General features: G+C 39.5%; 1 protein-coding gene across 3 annotated transcripts in view; it reads left to right on the forward strand.

Annotated features, from left to right (window-relative positions):
* Positions 1-4,653: 4,653 nt before the first annotated feature.
* Positions 4,654-19,664, forward strand: part of FAF1 (Fas associated factor 1) — a 535,448-nt gene continuing 520,437 nt past the window's right edge. The window contains exon 1 of one of the 3 annotated variants that reach the window (XM_047869343.1): positions 4,654-5,139. In XM_047869343.1, coding sequence (XP_047725299.1) covers positions 5,095-5,139 — 45 coding nt within the window. In that variant the 5' untranslated portion in view covers positions 4,654-5,094. The remainder of the gene's footprint in view (positions 5,140-19,664) is intronic. The other 2 variants (XM_047869344.1, XM_047869345.1) reach the window with 2 other exon arrangements.

A 19,664-nucleotide genomic window follows, 5' to 3' on the forward strand; every position in this document is an offset into this window, starting at 1 on the left:
CATACAGAGTTGGATTAAGATTTTTGGGGGTCGTAAGCACTGGAAAGATTTTGATGTCCCATCACCCCCCACTTCATATGTAAATAAAAACAAAACCAAAAAATAAGAGTAAAGAAGTCCAATAAAATTCTGACTTTCCCATGATGACTATTTCAGTGCTTTTGCTGAAATACTAAATTCTCTAAGGAAGTCTTTGTTTTTTTTTACTCTGGCTTTGCTGGTGTCCTAAAGCATATACTCAGTCTGCTTATTGTATAAACCACAACTGGCATCACAGAGGTTCCAGCCTTAGTTCAGAGAGCATAGGTAAGCACTACAAAGTAACTCCAATGAGAATCTAGTTTTTATTAAGTGCTAGTTCATTGAAGTATATAGAAAGGTGAGTATCTCTGCCTTTAATAATTTGACATTCTAACATGGTATATGAGAAAGATCCACAGTTAAGCATCTATTATATTGAAACCAGTGGTTTCGCTTTTAGCATAATAATGACATGTCTTTCAAATACTGGAAAAGAGGCTTTATAGTTGGATATTAAATACTAACAGTTATGGAAATCTTTTTCCCCAGCAGTTCATACTCATTTTAAAGAGCTTATAGAAATATAATTTATCAAATTATTTTGTTCTTTTCCTCATTGACTCAATTATGTGGTTTCTGAATGATTAGCTTATGGAAATGTGTATGTGGTATTTATAATTTCTTTACTAGTATCAAAGTCTTTGTTGTGTTCATAGACCCAAAAGAGGTGGAAAACAGACTGCTGCCCTCAGGGATCTTTTTATCATTTCATAATTGGGACTTTGCCATTTTATTTCTGAGTTTCAGTAGGCTTTCTTATATGTGTACTCCAACCCACTTATGAAAGTCAATTTGTAAAGTAAGAAAATAAATGCCCAGTAAGCAACTCAAAAGCTTAAATATAATAGCAATAATTAATATATGTATCTTGTTTCATGGTTATGATATATGATGCACAGATTATTTAATCTTCACAACTCTTAATTAAATATGGTAATTATCCCCATTTTTTTCTGAGTTAAATATGGTAATTATCCCCATTTTGCAGGTGAAGGAATTGAGGCTTGTTAGAGTTTGTGACTTAAAGCCAGTAAGTAGTGGGATATAGGATTTGGACTCAGATCTTGAGCCCAAATCTTATGCCTTTCCTGTTAGTTAAGAGTCCAGGATCAGACACTAGCCTCCTAAAGAACATCAAATCATTAGATGAAATATATTTTTGATTACTCAACTGTGAATCTAACTCTGTAGTAATCTTCTTATGAATTACATTATAAGTGAGTAGTATGGTTAAAAAGCTTGATTAACTTAGCCAAAGAGTTAAGGTTAACACCACCAGTAATAAGTTATGTTGATATCATGTGCCCTGATAATACTTGATGAGGGCATATCACTTCTGTGGTATTCTTCCTCCCAAATCCATAAACAGTATAATTCTGACAAAATTTTAGACAAACCCAATTTGTGGGATTCTAAAATTCCTGACCACTACTCTTCAAAAGTCAAGATTGAGAAACTATCAGATTGGAAGTGGCTAAAGAAACTTAGGAAATACATTTAATATGGAAATAAATGGCTATATATAATGTATTCTGGATTGGACCCTGAAACAGAAAAAGGACATTAATGTAAAAATCCAAAGAGCCTCTAGAATTTGATTAATAGTATTATACCAATGTTAATTTCTTAGTTTTGATAGCTGTACCATGATTATGTAAGGTGGTAACATTAGAGGAAGCTGGTAATAAGGTAAGGAAGGTAAGGAAGGTAAATAAATATAAATCTAAAATTATTTCAAATGAAAATTCAGCAAAATAACTACAAATAACATTTATCACATATATTTGAAAGGAAGATAAAATAAAAATTCCTTTTAAAAAAGTAATGGTAAGATCAAAGAACATGGAGATTCTAGAAAAAGATCTATATTTGAATTAGGCCGCTCCATGAGTTAATGCAGTGGATCAACTATGAGAATGGATAGATTAAAATTATTTTCCTTTGCTCATGCTTACATGCAATCAGTATATATTTTTATTCTCTCAGTTTGTGACAGTGAAATGAAATTGTTTCTAAGAAAAGAATTCTGGAGAAATGAAAAATGAACTATTTTTAATTCAATATTTTTCTTTCATTTTGCTTTCTGCAGTGGACAATTACTCTGGATGCTATGTACCAAATCATGAATAGGTAGGTCATAGGGAAATGTACAAACTTTGCAACATGGAGGGTGAATTGCAGGGATGTAACCAGGTTAAGTGGAAAGAGCACTAGTTTTGACCTAGCCTTGAATACTAAGTATGTCACTTTGTAGCATGACTTTGGGCAAATTCTTAACTTCTCAGAGCAGTTTTTTATTCTGTAAAATGGTTGTTGTGAGAATTAAGTGATATAAGATGTGTAAAATATGTGTACATACTAGATATTCAATTCAAAAGTATTGGTTGTTATTATGTACTCAATACTTTGCTATATATGAATTATGGTAGATATAAAAACACACTGGATGAAATGGCTTGTAATCTCAAGGAACTTTCAGCCTCTGGGGAGAGATTAAAACATTAATATATGAAACAATTAGAGAAAAAAGTTACAGAATTTACCAGACCATTATATTCTGTTGTAAAGACAGTAAAAGCAGTGATTAGAAAGCAGAAGAATTCTTGTTGGCCTGTTTTATGAAAGAGGTAGGCTTCAGAAAAACATTTAGGAATTGGTATACAGAGTAATAGCATCTAATATGTTTGGAGAACTTTACAATTTCTGAAAAGTTTTCACAAGCATTATATCACTCAATATCCACAATTACTCTATAAGTTTTATAAGCCTCATTTTAGACATAAAGACATGGAGACTTGGAGAATTTTTTTTTTGTTAAGGGGAAGAATTAGATCTGAAGCCTAGTAATGCTGTGAAATTTATGCTCATTTTGTAAAAATATTTTCCATTCATTCTCATGATTGTTTTCTTATCACATGCAACAGTCATGTCAGAAAATTAAGTCAGAGAGTCTAAGTGACCCATCCAAGTTCTCCCAGCTAATTAGCTGGGAAGGCAGTACTAGAACCCATATACCTGAATGTGTAGGGTATTCTTTCCATCTTTCTACATTACCACATCATTTTAATTCCCAGATGGAGAAAAGGGAGGGAGAAAGGGACGAGCACTGGATTTGAATGGGTTCTGCAGTATATACACATGCCATCACAGAGGAAAAACCTCCAACTTTTCAGGGCTGCATTATTCTTGGCCATGTAACTGGAGACAATTATTTACCTACCCTGTGCTGAGAATGAGGTATATGAATGGGACAACTGAATTGCCACACTTAAATTGCTGGTTCTGTGTTTCACCTCATGATTCACATTTGTGCTTTATTTTGAAATTACTTCCAATGGGATGGCAATTAAACAAGATGTTTCAATTCATGTGACTATGGAGGGTTCTATTCCTTATCTAGCTAATTCTGGTCTAAATACAGATTATTGCATGAGAGTTGTAGGCCAGCCTATTTTCACTTAAGGGAAACACAGAATAAACCTAGATCTTTAGAACACCATAGTGCTCTTCTTTGTGTTCAGGGAATACAAAAAGCTAGGCCTTGTTCTAAATGGTGATTTCACTAGTATCTACTTTACAGCACAAAATCAGCAATCTTACTTCACTCTTTCAGGGCTTTATGCACTTTCCAAGGCAAGTCATGCTCTACCATAGTCTAGAAGATGATATTTACTCAAGTCAAACATATCCCACTGTCACTTTTCCTACAGCCATGATGACAATTACAAATGGTCACACTTCATTACATAGCCTTTGAGTATTCTTGTCTCAAAGCCTGTCAACTTCTGACCATAAACTGAAACTTTTAGTAATCGGTAAGTATTTTAATGTAATTTCTTCACTTACGGAATTATTTTAAATTGACTATTCAAAGCTGGACTCAAGGTTTCCCCATTTGTAAGATGTTGCCTCAGGTCCAAAAAATAAATGTTATGCTGTAGGAATAGAAAAGTTTTTATTTCTCATAACTAACAAAAATGCTCATCTTTTTCTTGGGGTCGATAGTCTCACCTTTCTCAGCTTCCATGTTTCCCCCATTTCTATCTTGGGAATCTGGTTACCTCTGTGTTACCGAGAATCTGAGGATGCAGGTGTCAGGGGACTTGGGTTTGAGTGTGACAGTGTGTAAGCAGGTTTTGACAGTGAGGTTGAGCCTAAAAGACTGTATATGAAATTGTATTTTGGTGAGACTTTGTTAGAGAAAATGAAATTTATGAAATGCTGTTTGTAAAACGGGTTGTGAGAGTGTCGAATTAGTTTGTGGGGCTTGATGTATATTTATGTAACTATGTAACCTCGTAAGGCTCAGAATCTCATTCCCGCCCCAGCCAGCGGGGGGCAGTATCCGGAGGCCTTTGCTTAATTTCAAACCGGAATAACCTGTTGCGGGACTTCAATCTCCCGCAGTTGCTAGTTGGCGTTGCCGCCTGCAGCGCGCGGATCCCCGCCTGGTAGTCGCGCGCCCAGAGCTTGACAGGAAAGCAGTCACGTGGCAGCCGCAAAGCAGTGCTTTGCGACCTCGATGACAGGCAAAATGTGCGACAGCTGTGGCGCCGGCCAACCAGGGGCGGAGGCGGCGGCCAGGGAGGAAGCGGAGGAGGTGGAGGCGGCCGTGGGGTTCGCCCGCCTGCTCGTTCGCCTGGTTTCCCCGCCCCCGCCGGTTTCACGGCCGCTGAAGAGAGCTGGGTGCGCGCTGTCGTAACCTGTCCTCATCCTGGCCAGCGACAGGAAGACCTGACCGGCATCTAGACCAGCCTCCCTGTCAGGACAACTGCGGCGCGGGCTCCAAGGGGCTCAGGCAGGCGACCCGGGCGCCTGAAGGTTACTGAGTGCATGAGCGCCTAGCCTCCCGCGCTGCCCCGCCCGCCGGCCCGCCGGCCCGCCCGCCGGCTCGCCTGCCAGCCCCTCGGCGCCCGGCGGCGGCGGCGGCGGCGGCGGCGACGGCCGCAGGAGGCGCCGTTTCCCTGCCAGGTGCGCGCTTCGCTCCCGGAGCCGCGGAACTCGGCGGCCGCCATGGCGTCCAACATGGACCGGGAGATGATCCTGGCGGATTTTCAGGTGAAGTATCTGGCCCTGTTCCTCTTCCACCTCCAACTTCGTGGGTTACTGGTGCCAGAAGGGTTGCCTCTTCTCAGGGTTTGTTTGAGCACTGCAGTGGTGTGTGGTTTGGGCTTTTGTATGGTACGTGGCGCGCGCGCATGTGGGGTGTGTGTATGTGTGTGTGTGTGTGTGGGGGGGGGGGTACCATCCGGGAACGTGTCGGGGGTGGGGGGAGGTGAACCATCCGGGAACGTGCAATTCATATGCTGGGTTGGGTGTTATATACGGATTTGTAGGGTGAGGGGTGTTAATAATAGTTTAGAGTATGTGTGTGGACTCTGTGTAATGTTTTCTGTATTATGTAGAGAACAGGTAGAATTTGGGAGTATTCAGTGTGGGGCTTTTAAGTATGGGGTATTTTGGGTCAGGAGTTTTGGGTTGTTACTTGAGAGTGTGCTGTATGGAGTGTGGGTGTGGAGAGCGTGGTGGTGTGGGTGTGGTGTATTGAGGAGAGTAAGAAAAAGGAGAAGGGGGTGGTGGTGAAGGTAATGGTGAGGGTATGGTCTTTTTCAAGGAGAAATAAACATTTGAGACTTTGATGCCATGTTGGAATCTTTGGAGGGTATGAAGATAAGGAGGAGGCAAATAGCATATACCATAGTATCTTTGTAGTGAATTCATAAGCTTAATAAATTACCAATTCATATTTGCGGATTCCCTTCTCCTCCAGATTTGAATTGTTTGGTTGGTGTCTTAATTCCAGGAATAATTTAAAGGATAAGCAAAGGTTATTCATTTACTTAGCCCAACTGTAGTTACACTAATATATAAGTATCTTAGGGAGGCCCTTTGAAAGTAGAGTTGTACCTCATGAAAGACTTGGAGTTAGAGCTAATATCCTGTGAACGTCATCTTTGCCTTTTGATGTATGATGAAAAAATTATTGTAGTGAGATATTTTTAACCAATCATTTTGGGATTAATTTAGAAACTACTGTTATGTATAGATAGACTTTTCATTCCATAATACTGTCATCGCACACCATGGTTTAACACTAGCACAGCAGGTGGCATTTTTTCTTAATGAGATTTTGTTGGGTTTCTCTTCTCCCTCTTTCTCAGATTTTTAAAAATTTCCTTATTTTTACAACTTAATATTGTGATAGTCATTTCCAGAGTTTGTTCTTTATCTTACCCGGTTACCAGATTTATTGGGAATATGGATGTATCTGTATTTGATTATACTGTAACTTCCAAACTCAGACAGAAAGAAGTGTTCTGAAAATAAAAGTTGACCACAAGATTTTGGTGTTTTGTATGATTAGCATGGCCTAGGATTTTTTTTTTTTTTTTTTTTGCCTAAGTCTTTTATTTTCTTAATTCTTTTTTTCATTCTCTAGTCTTTTATCTAATGTGGAATATGGTTGTATGAAAAAGGACTCTATTTCTAGGAGTAGTTTATCCTGTTATAAAATTGTTATGTTCTGGAGTGCCTTGGTGGCCCAGTGGATTAGGCATCCGACTCTTGATTTCGGCTCAGGTCATGATCTTATGCTTCATAAGATCAACCCCCGTGTGGCCTCTGTGTTGACAGCTTGGAGCCTGCTTGGGATTCTCTGTCTCCCTCTCTCTCTGCCCCTCTGCTGGCTCTCCTCGTCCCCTCTCCCTGCCCCCTGCCTCAGAATAAATAAATAAACATTAAAAAAATAAAATTGGCATATGCTGGTAAGAATGGATTTAGACAATTTAGAGTAGTGTACCTCATTAAAAGCTTTAAGGTAAGTGTAACTTTGTTGAGATTTCACCAAACTTTTTATACTTCCTGTGACAACTTGTAGCTGCTTGTTCTCTCATTATTTATGACAGTTGTTGTGCTTGCTATGAACCTTATATTGGCCCAAAATAGGAAATTTAGGATTCTTGTACTCAGAGTAAGATTTTCTGACAAGCATTTGGGGTTTAATTTTGATCACATTAGTATATTCTAAGTTTTTCTCTTCAAACCAGTGGCACTGATGTGAACAGTTGTTTACAAAATGTGAAAAAGCTATGGCATTCTCATGTTTGCCAAATGATGACGGTTTCTTTTATATTGTCAAGTAGGTAGGAACATTATTGGTAGAATAAAAAATTACTTAGAAACTGTATACATATTGAGCACATTAGCCTTTTGTGTTTTTAGGAACCTCATATTCTTCTCACAAATGATGATTCCAGATCAGTTTGCTCTTGTGGACTTAGCTTTAAGATCAATTATTCTTCCTTTTTTTTTATATTACATAAACTTTTCATAGGATTAACTTTAAAAAATTAGCATTGATCCAGTTATCAGAAACTGGGTAATTTTAAAGATTGCAGTTCAAGTCTTGGAGTGTAGACATTTGGAAGATGCTGGATTCTTCTGTAACTGTGCAAATCAATTTCTCCACCCAAAAGTGAACATATGACCATGAAATTAATAGTAACTTAGCTCAGTGCTGCCTTTGTAGAAAGGGACATGATTAAAAAAAAAAAAATGTTTGTTTATTTAGAGAGCAGCACATGTACCTGAGTGTCTGGGACATGAGAGAGAGGGAGAGAAAGAATATCAAGCAGTCTCTAATGCTGTCAGCGCAGAGCCCAACATGGCTCGATCCTAGAACCATTAGCTCCAAAATCAAGAGTTGGGCACTTAATGGACTGAGCCACCCAGGTGCCCCCTCAGGTGTATTCCTTAATCCCCATTACCTATTTAACCCATCCTCCTTACTGGCAACCATGAGCCTGTTTTTTATATTTAAATGTCTTCTAATTGGTTTGCCCCCCTTTTTCTCCTTTTTTGAGAAAGGTACAGGATTTTCATTTACTTTTTAACTTTTATTTATTTTATTTTAGAGAGAGCAGGGGAGAGGGGCAGAGGGAGAGAGAGAGAGAATCTCAAGTAGGGGGAGGCTCGATCCCATGACCGTGGGATCATGATCTCAGCTGAGACCAAGAGTTGGACGCTCAACCAACTGAGCCACCCAGGTACCCCTCAATTAAAAATTTTTAAAAATTGTGGTGAAATACACATAACATAAAATTTGCCATCTTAATTTGCCACTTTAAGTGTCCAGTTCAGTGGCATCAAATATATTCACATTGTTGTGCAACCATCACCACCATCCATCTCCAGAAATCTTTTTATCTTGCAAAACTGTGACATGAACCATTAAACAGTAACTTCCCATTTTTTTTGAACTCCATCCCCTGGCAACCACCATTCTGTTTTCTGTCTATGAATGTGAGTTTTCTAGGTACCTAATAAGTGGAATCTTGCAGTATTTATCCTTTTGCAGCTGGCTTATTTTACTTAGCATGAGGTTTCCAGTGTTCATCCAGTTAGTAGTAAGTGTCAGAATTCCCTTCATTTTTAAAAAGGCTGACTACTGTTCCACTGTATGTATATACAATAGTCCTCCATCATCTGTGGTTTTGCTTTCCATGGTTTCACTTACCCTTGGTCAGCTGTTGTCTGGAAGTAGATGATCCTCCTGATGTATAATCAGAAGGTCAGTAGTAGCCTAATACTACACACAATGCCTGGGTCATTTACCTCACTTTATCTCATCATGTAGGCATTTTTTCATATCACATCATCAAGAAGGGTGAGTACAGTAAGATTTTGAGAGACCACATTCAGATAACTTTCATTACAGTATACAGTATTGCTAAGATTATTCTGTTATAGTTATTAATCTCTTACTGTGCTGAATTTATAAATTAAACTTTCTCATAGGTATGTATGTATAGGAAAAAACATATAGGGTTTAGTACTGTCTTTGGTTTCATGCATCCATTGGGAGTCCTTGGGACATAACCCTTGTGGATTATGGGGGACTGCTGAACCATATTTTGTTTACCCATTTATTTGTCAATGGACACTTTTTCCCCCATGTTTTGACTATTATGAATCATTAGTGCTGTTGTGAACATGGGTGTACAATTATTTGTTTGACTCCTTCCTTTCGATTCCTATAGGTATATATCCAGAAGTAGAATTACTGGATCATATGGCATTTCTATTTCTAATTTTTTTTGAGGAACTGCCATACTGTTATCCATAGTGGCTCACCACCAAAAGCTTGAATGGAGAGAATGGCAGTATCATGTTTAATGAATTATTTGTAAATTCAACTCTGGGCAAGTGAGTTTAGAATTTGGAATAGTCCAAAAAAAAAAAAAATCAATTTTAAATGTAAATAGTGTTAGCATGGTATGATACTGGTAAAGGAATGAATAGAGTAGTACACCTACAGTTTTGGCTGGCTAGAGCTAGGAGGAGATGTAGAGGAATTTCCTGGGTTTAAAAACAGGCAGGCATTAATAAATGAGGACAATTTTCTTTTCTTCCTTAATGTCTTTTTTATAACAAAGAGATGCATTCAGGTGAAAATTCCAGATCTTGTTCTTTTTGTAATTGTAGAATTCTTTGCCTTTTTTTTTTTAAAGGTTGAGGTGTAGAGCAAATATCATTTGCTCAAACAAACTTTTGAGATATATTTGGCTTACTTGCAGATGTGAAAAGAGCTATCCAAATAGAATTGCTGTTGCTGTCAAATAATTTTAGTAATGTTAGTTATGTTTTATTTTGGGTCTATCTGAACAAAAAAAATTTTCCCTTTCCCGCTTAACCTTTTAAATTTTTTTTTTTTTCAACATTTATTTATTTTTGGGACAGAGAGAGACAGAGCATGAACGGGGGAGGGGCAGAGAGAGAGGGAGACACAGAATCGGAAACAGGCTCCAGGCTCCGAGCCATCAGCCCAGAGCCTGACGCGGGGCTCGAACTCACAGACCGCGAGATCGTGACCTGGCTGAAGTCGGACGCTTAACCGACTGCGCCACCCAGGCGCCCCTCGCTTAACCTTTTAATTAATGCAGTGCTAATTTCTTTTTCCTCTAAGATACATTTTTATAACAATTTTGGGGGGGGGACAAAAGGGGTGCTATAGCTACTTAGGTTAGTGTCACATGTTGATTTAATATATTTTTCTACTTATATTTTTCTGTTACTGTCTAATATAGAGATGTAGATTATAGCTTCACTCAAGTCAAGGAAAAAAAAGGAACAGCTTTCATAATAGTAATATATTTTTTTAAGGAAACAAATCTTATCAGGATGCCTGGGTGGCTTAGTCCATTAAGTGTCTGATTCTTGATTTCTGCTCAGGTCATGATCTCACAGTTTGTGAGATTGGGTCCCACATGGGGCTATGTGCTGATAGCATAGAGCCTGCTTGGGATTCTCCTCCCTTCCCCCCCCTCCCCCCACTCATGCATGCTGATGCTCGCTCTCAAAATAAATAAACATAAAAAAGAAAGCAAAACCTTATCTGCCATGCTAAGAAAATATGTTTTCTGAACCTAGTTCCAGTGGTCACAGAGTGAGTCTGTTTCTTCTCTAATTTGGCTTTGATTTTGATGTTACTTTCAGTTGTTTCCTGGATGACATAGTTGTGCCTTTATTTTCCTCTCCTGGTCTTTCAAACTAGTGAAACCTTTGCTGCCTAAATTGCTTTATGCATTTTCATACTGGACTGTCACTATGGACTTTTACATTTTTATTTGTCTGTCAGCTTCTCTTGGTAGCATGAACTCTTCCATGACACGATCAGTAAGTCACTTGAAATTAGTTTCTGCCCCTTCATAGTGTTTTTTCCTTTTAAATGAAGCTGTGAATCTTCTATAAAAGGAGATGCCAGACTGTGCAAGTAGAAATGGTATTAATCCACATGGATAGGTGTCCTTTGTGATGTTGTGGATTAGGTACCAAACTATGTATCGGTGGAACATCGTATGTATTTCCTGGGAGGTTGCCTTAGGCAGGAGATTGAGTACTGTGGCAGAAAGTAGTCTTGTTATTGTCCTTTCTTTCTTTTCTCCACTATCCTCTTTATTCATTAGAGAGACAAAGCATATTGTGTTTGTGTTTGGATTGTTGGTCATTGGGAAAATAAGGTTTTGGCATGTAGAATAAAGTTTAGTAGTTAAGAGCATGGACTCTGAGGTCAGATTGTTTGGATTTAAATCACAGCTCTGCAACTCACTTATCTTGTGATCTTTGACTAATCACTTCACACTTCTGCCTCAGTTTCCTCATATGAAAACTGAGTTAATGCTTGTAAAGTGATTAGAATAGATGTCTAGTGTAGAAAGAGTTCATTAAGTTTTAGTTGTTACTTTCATTTTATTTTTAAATTTTTATTTATTTATTTAGAGAGAGAGAGAATAAAGAGCATGCATGGGGGAGGAGCAGAGAGAGGGGAGAGAGAATCTCAGGCAGGATCCACGGGCATTGAGTCCAATGCAGGGCTTGATCTCACAACTGTGAGATTGTGACCTGAGCTGAAATCAAGAGTCAGATGCTTAACTGACTGAGACACCCAAGTGCCTTGTTATTTTCATTTTTGACAATTTTAAAGTATATACTTGTTCTCTGCAGGAGACTTCAGAGATCATCTATTTCCAGCTTCTCATTTTTCCTTTTGTGGAAATTGAAATCAGAAAAAGGAAGTGACTTGTCCAAGTTCATGGGTTGGTTTGAAATAAAGGTTTTGTCCAGGTGCACATTAGAGTGTTTATTTTCTAGCTTAATGTATCACATGGCTTGGAGTTCTAGAGAAAAACAAGACCCACCATTCAGAAATTTCTCCAAATGATAAAATATACATACAAAATGAATTAATAGTATCTGGCATATAATAGACATGCCAGAAGGGGGGAAGTGAGGGTGGGTCTGGCACTTTGGTTGTTCCTAGACTAGCACTCATTCCAGTCTAGTGCCATGCCTCTAAGTTTACAGGTGGTCAGAAGCCATGGAATAAAAAGCCTTTAGATTTGTTGAGCGGGGTTGGGTTGATGCCTGTTGTTTTCCAGACTGGGTTTATGAACTTTGTAGATCAGGGGTCAGGAAACTGTAGCCTGTAAGTTGGCTGCCTGTTTTTATACATAAAGATTTATTGGAATACAGCCATAGCTATTCACTTATTGTTTGTGACTACTTTCTTGCTGCAGTGACAGAGGTGACTAGTTGAGTCAGACATTATGGGCCACAGGCCTAAAATATTTACTATTCGGACCTTTAAGATAAAGTTATTTCACTCCCCTCCTCCCACCGTGAAACCAATACTATTCTTGCCAGGTTTTAGTAACTGCAAAGTGCTAGAATATTTGAATGCTTCACAAACAGCATTATGTGGTTATATACCTCTGTAGGAAGCATTTGTTAGAACATTGCACTTAGGCAGACTAGAGCTCTAGTTTATTGCTGTTTATTTTGTTGTTGTTGTTGTTTGTTGTTGTTTGGGCTCTGATTCTCTGAGCAAGTCATTTATCCTTTCTCAGTTTGAGTTACTCAGTCTATGAAATGAAGATTTGTCTAGAGCAATATCTACCTGAAAACAGGACTGGACTAGATTAGGTATTCATATAGAGTCAGGACAATCAGTTGCCAGCAGCTGGGGTTGAAGACATTCAGTTATAATTTAGGTAATTGATCTGGATTAGGGATCAGCAAACTACATCCTGAGTGCCAAACTACCACCTGATTTTTGTCAATAAAGTTTTATTGAAAGGCTGTCATGCATATCTGTGTACGTATTGTCTCTGGCCACTTTTGCCCTCAATAGCAAAGTTGAATAGTTGATTGCTTGGCCTGCAAAGCCTAAAATATTAACCCTGCCCTTTACAGGAAAGTTTGCTGATCCTTATCTAGATTAGTGGTGTTCAGTTGTGGATAATTTCCCCACAGGGGACACTAGGCTATGTCTAGAGACATTTCTGATTGTCACATCTAGGGGGTGCTCCTGGCATTTAGTGGGTAGAGGCCAGGAATGCTGCTAATCATTCTGCACAAGACATCCCTTCACAATGAAGAATTATCCACCTTAAAATGTCTTTAGTGCTGAAAAACCCTGATCTAAATCATTGATTCTCAGACTTTGAATTTGCATAAGAATAACCTGGAAGGCTTGTTAAACCTTAGGTTGTTGGATCCCACCCCAAGTTTCTTTTTTTTTTTATTTAAAAAAAATTTTTTTTTAAACATTTATTTATTTTTGAGACAGAGAGAGACAGAGCATGAACGGGGGAGGGTCAGAGAGAGAGGGAGACACAGAATTCAAAGCAGGCTCCAGGCTCTGAGCCATCAGCCCAGAGCCCGACGCGGGGCTTGAACTCACGGACCGCGAGATCATGAACTGAGCCGAAGTCGGACGCTCAACCGACTGAGCCACCCAGGCGCCCCCACCCCAAGTTTCTGATTGAGTGCATTCTAGGTAGGGCTTGAAAATTTGTGTTTCAGTCAGGTTCCCAGGTTATGTTGATGATCCAAGATCTACACTTGGGAACAACTGATCTAGATGACTTTAGAAGTTACATCCATTCTTGGGACTTTTTTGATTTTGTTGTCTTAAATACTGTTGCATTTTTATGGCATAGGAAAATTGAGTATTTTATATATATTTGATGCTCACAGTAGAATGTGTTTTATGGCTTCATATCCTCCCCACCCACCCCCCACAAGTGAGCTCTACAGCCACTGTGGGGATGATCTCATGACCCTGAGATTAAGAGTTGCATGCTCCACCAACTGAGCCAGGTGCCCCAAAGCTCCGTGCCTTTATACCCTTATTTTTTTGTGGCCCTTTGGAAAACTTCTATTTATCTCTTAAAACCTATTGGCTGCCTTGTGCTTATAACATCAGTACCCTCTACCCAGTTTTAGGGTTAATCATTTTGTCTTACATATGTTGTATATCTTTTGTATGTTTCTCTTCTTTTGAGTCTTATGCCAGATTGTTGGTAATCACTTGTTTTTTTCTGCTGTCAGCTCTTTGAACAACCGCCTTGGTCTTAACCGTCTTTTCCTACAATATCTATAAGAGGCACTCAGTGAATATATTTTGAAGGAATATTATGAATGTTAGCTGTTATGGTACAAATAGAGTAGAATTGTAAGTTTGTATGTATAGTTGACCCTTGAACAATGCAGGGGTTTGGGGCACCAACCTGCCATGCAGTTGAAAATCCACGTGTAATTTTGAATCCCCCCAAATTTAATTGCTAATAGCCTTTAAACTGGAAGCCTTATTGATAATATAAACGGTTAACACATTTTATATGTTCTATGTATTATATGTTGTATTTTTACGATAAAGCAAGCTAGAGAAGATGTTATTAGGAAAATCATAAGGAAGAGAAAATACACAGTACTGTACTGGATTGAAAAAAAAAATCCAGGTATAAGTGGACCCATATAGTTAAAACACGTGGTTTTCAAGGGTCAGCTGTATTTTTAAGTATCTACCACTTATTGACATGATTTTGAATAATAAAATTTGTCATTGACAGAATGAAAATCAGCTTATTTTATCGAATTGAGGATTATAACTTTAAAGTGACCCATTTATAGAGAAATACAAAGCATCTGCCTTCTGGTGCTTTCTCCTTTTTATAGAGGGCTCAGTAAGGTAATGTGGCAAAATATAGGGCTTGAGGTCAATAACTTCTGGAAATTTGAATGCTGTTATTGAACTATGTGTCAGTCACTCTTTTTTTTTTTTTAAAGATTTTTTTTTTTTTTTTTTTCTTTTTAAGTAATTTCTATACCCAGTGTGGGGCTTGAACTCATGGCCTGGAGATCAAGAGTTGCATGCTCCACCGACTGAGCCAGCCAGGTGCCCCAATCACTCTTCTTCATTATGGTTTCACTTTCAAACTGTTTTTTAAGGCAGAGATTTAAATTTCAAATCAAAATTGTTGACCCTTTTAAATCATTAGTCATTGGCTTTAAGGTGAGTTTGAGATAATTTCAAGAAGCAGTTTGGTGACATTAACAGAATAATTGTAGCTGTCTTATTTGTGGTTATAGAGGAATAATTGAGGTAGGAAGGATGAGATGTCAAGTTGTGGTAAAGAAAAGCAGAAAATTTTTTTTCAGGTTTTGTGCACCTTAATGGTTTTAGAGTTAGGTTTCAGCCACCTGTTTTTTTTCCACCTGTAGTTACCCTGGTTCCCTGGACTCTTTAATGATTGAGCTGTAGTAGTAGTATAATGTTAATGAGAGGAAAGCTTTGTTTCTTGTGCCCTTCTGGCTCCCTGCCTTCTTTCTCCAAAGGGAGAAGTAGTGGTTGAACTTATGTTTTTTTTTTTATTTTTTATTAGTTTTTAAAAATTTTAAATGTTTATTTATTTTTGAGAGAGCATGAATGGGGGAGGGGCAGAGAGAGAGGGAGACACAGAATCCAAAGCAGGTTCCAGGCTCTGAGCTGTCAGCACAGACCCCAATGAGGGGCTTGAACTCAGCAACTGTGAGATCATGACTTGAGTTGAAGTCAGATGCTTAGCCAGCTGAGCCATCCACCCAGGCGCCCTGAACTTGTGTTTTTAAATATAATTTTAGGAAGAGGCCTGACTGGATTGGTCAGTAGAGCACGTGACTCTTGACCTCAGGAGTTTGAGCCCCATGTTGGGTGTGGAGCATACTTTAAAAAAATTACTTTTAATTTAGTTTATTTTATTATAAATTTGTAATTTACATATATATACACATACATATATATATATACACGTACATATATACATATATATATACACACACATATGTATATAGATAAAATCTTAGTTATATCCTTTGGCATGTAATAAAAGTGAGGTGGAGACACAATTGAACATTCTTACTTTAGGTTTAATGGGGGAGGAATAAGAACATTAGTATCTAGCTGTTTGTTGCTTTGTATGTACCAGATACTGTGCTAGGCTCTTAATAGCTAAACTCTACGGTGGCCTTTTTGGGATCCACTGATACAATTCTCCATGATTTCTGTATGTCTTGTGATCAGAGACATTGACTGCTTTTGTTTCTGCTCTTTTCAAGGATGTTTGTATAGTGAGCTACCTTGGAAGATAGAGATAGTGTCTCCCTCTGGAGTAAAGGGTAGGCAAGTATACCCTTTGCATTTTGAAAGGTTTGGGTTGTCTAGGCTCTGAGTTCCTCCTCTAGTGCAATCTATTGCGTGTGCAGGTATGACTTGGCCTACTTTGTGTTGCACTGTGGGAAATGGGCCTGGGACTGCCTAAGAAAATGGTGATATTCTGGCTATGAATATTGTCATGAGTCATAAAGTTCATTGTCTCCAACCCAGGAGTCTAGGTCTTCTGCCCGCATCAATGAAATTGTCAGGGTAACTTGTTAGCTTGCAAGTAGGGTAAAAAATAACCAGATCTGGGGCGCCTGGGTGGCGCAGCCGGTTAAGCGTCCGACTTCAGCCAGGTCACGATCTCGCGGTCCGTGAGTTCGAGCCCCGCGTCGGGCTCTGGGCTGATGGCTCAGAGCCTGGAGCCTGTTTCCGATTCTGTGTCTCCCTCTCTCTCTGCCCCTCCCCCGTTCATGCTCTGTCTCTCTCTGTCCCAAAAATAAATAAACGTTGAAAAAAAAATTTAAAAAAAAAAAAAAAAAAAAAAAAAAAAAAAAAAAAAAACCAGATCTTTCACTGTTCTGACAGTTTTGGCAACCAGGATGGTATATTGACAGACACATGGCTTTCTGGAAGAGGAAGGGTGAGGGCCTCATGGGCTGGTTAACAGAATTTGAGAGAAGTCTATGGGAATTGGTGTTGAACATGTTGTCCAAATTGTTAAGTGGTTCTCTACTTTATTGCCTGTTAATGAGGAAGAATTAGGGAGGTGGTTGCAGGCTGAGCACCAGGAAGTAGGATCAAAGACAGCTGTCTGAACATTCTGGTTGTTGCTAACTCTTAACCACCCTCAGGTATCTTCTTTGGTGGAGGGAATTTTTTTCACTAGTCTATTAGATTCAGAGTCAGACTCCCCCCACTCCCCACAATGTAACCACTAGTACTAAGATTTGTCCTGGCTGGGCAGAAGTTTCTGCCTCCTTTTAGACAACATTTATAGACCTGTGTACACCTATACTTGAATGTGAAAGGAGACAAATTTGCAACTTCTATGGGCACAAAGCAAAGTTGTTAGAATTTTCACTGGTTTGTTTGAGAGATGAGAGGATGGGGGTGCATAATGTCTTATGGCTCAGCCTTTCCTTTGGAGGAATCTTTATTCCCCACTTCACTGTCTAAGGCAAAGCCACCGCCTCAGTGGGGTCCTCAATTCATAGAGGTTTCCTTAAACCTAGGCCTAGTTTACCAGTGGTTCAGCCAAGCTGAAACTCGTTGTGTCTGCTTGTTTCCTGGGGCTGTTCAGCCTCTGTACCAGCTATGCAGATTGATAGTGGATGTGATTGTTCAGTGGATAGAGCTCAAGGCTGTTCTTTTTTTTAATTTTAATTTTTTAATTTTAGAGAGCGTGAGTTGGGGAGAGGGAGACACACACACACACACACACACACACACAGAGAGAGAGAGAGAGAGAGAGAGAGAGAGAGAGAGAGCGAGAGAAAATCTTAAGCAGGCTCCATGCTCAGTGTGGAGTCTGATGCGGGGATCATAACCTGAGCGAAACCAAGATGCTCAACTGATTGAGCCACCCAGGTGCCCCAAGGCTGTTTTTATCGCTCTGGCCAGTACTTTCCTTCATGAAACTTGTATTTCTCCTGCCCCTTTGGCCTATTGCCAATGGTCTAGCTATTTGGTCTGCCACTTGGAAACTATAGACTGGCAGATTAAAGACAGCTCTCTTTGAAGCTGTGAACTATGGAAACAAATTATAGCTGCTGATCAAACTGTCTGGATCACTCATGTAGATGCCCACAATAAGGGCCTGTTCTCTACTGAAGCCCACTGGAATCAAGCTTCTGATTGAGACTGCACTGCCCAGAGCCATCATTGTTGTCTGGATCCACCCATCATATTAGATGTGATAACGCATCAGCTATCATAAACTGGGTGTAGACTTAAGGACTGTGTATTTCTGATGCAGAGAGTAGCATTGCATACTATACTTGTGACTTCTGCCAAAAATTGACCTACTTGTCACATAATAAAAGAAGCCACATTTCATGGAATGTGGCTCCTGCTTGTTTTTGGCAGATTTAATACATTGGAACTTTGACCTCCCACTCAGAAGTATCAGTGCTGCTTCACTGCTGTTGATACTTTTTCTGGTTATGGTGTTGTTCTAGTCCAATTGGCTGACTGGCCACATAATTTTGGCTTGTGAAACTAATCTGTGTTACGCTTTTGGGCTTTCTGGGCCATTTGCAGTTGACAGTGGTGTACTTTTTATCTCAGAAGCCCCTCAACAGTGAGCTTGATAGTCAAGATATTTGAGGGACCTTTCATGCTCCCTACCATCCACAGGCATCTGGTATGTGGATAAATGTTGAAGACTGAAACATCTTTTTACTTACTAAGTCATTTAGGCCAGTGAATACAGCTATGCCCAGAAAGGGATCATCTCAACTTGGGTCACTTCATGGGTAATGATCGGGGTGGAAGGGGTGAGAGGTTATATAGTCCTGTTTTGAAAATTCACATTCTATCCTATTTCTGGGCAAGGAGCTTCTTTTTTTCTCCTAGCTGCAGTGCAGTGCCAGCTTGTTGGTATACCTTGTATATGGCAGCTGCCAAAAGGTGGTGTCCTGAGGGATTCAAACTTAATTCTTGTTCACCACCTGGATTTTCATGTTGGGTTGACATGGAACCCATGCAACCCATGCTGGTTGACATGGTCCTAGATCATAAGGATAATGACTACTGGTTGAGTACCCTGCTTGCTGAGTTCCCCTACAGTGGTCCATGTGGGTCAGTAGAGACCGTAAATGGGTTTCTGTAGGTTTAATAAAAATTCCCTTGACTGTTTCATACCTGACATTTCTAGGGGAAAGTCCTGAGTATGAGTAGGAGATGATTGGAAAAAAGATGAAATTATAGCTACTGGAGTGGAACATACTGATTTTGTGGCAGTGGAGGGAAAACAACAATCTTGACACCCAGGGAAGGAACACCTTAGACTCCAGAAGCTTTGGGGAAGGGAGACACCTTCAGAACCACACTTAAAGCTTTCCTTATGAAGGAAAATGTCCTGGTGCAGCTCTTCCAAACTTTTGCAGGCACATTAAATTTAATTGACTGCTGAGTGTGCCATCCTCCATTAGGCTGCTCAGCTCTGATCAACATTTGATGGCCATTCTCTTTAATCTTACTGAAAAATCTATTGGAAAAAACAAGGGTTGCCCCAGCTCCTGTACCTTCCATGCACAACACCTGTCAGTACCACCTCATGTCTACCCACTCCCATTCCATAGCCTTCTCTCAGAGATTCTATGGGGCAGATTACTGGTGGCCTGGATAATTGGGACAGTTTGGATTGACTGCTCTCATTCAGTCCTTTCAAAAACAAGGACTAGACTCAGTTGTTCAAACTGAATTTGGGAACTCTAGGCCTGACACCTGGCTGGGAGGCCATGTTGGGACACAGGTTGACTGTGTCTCTCAGACTAATGTAGGTCCCATTTGGAAGGACCCAATAATTGTAAACAACCCACGTTTTCTAGGTATACTATATCTGCCCTCAGGATCTTATTTCTTGTGTGGAAGCCAGGCATTA

This window comes from Prionailurus viverrinus, chromosome C1, assembly GCF_022837055.1.
Source record: "Prionailurus viverrinus isolate Anna chromosome C1, UM_Priviv_1.0, whole genome shotgun sequence".
NCBI classification, from domain to species: Eukaryota; Metazoa; Chordata; class Mammalia; order Carnivora; family Felidae; genus Prionailurus; species Prionailurus viverrinus.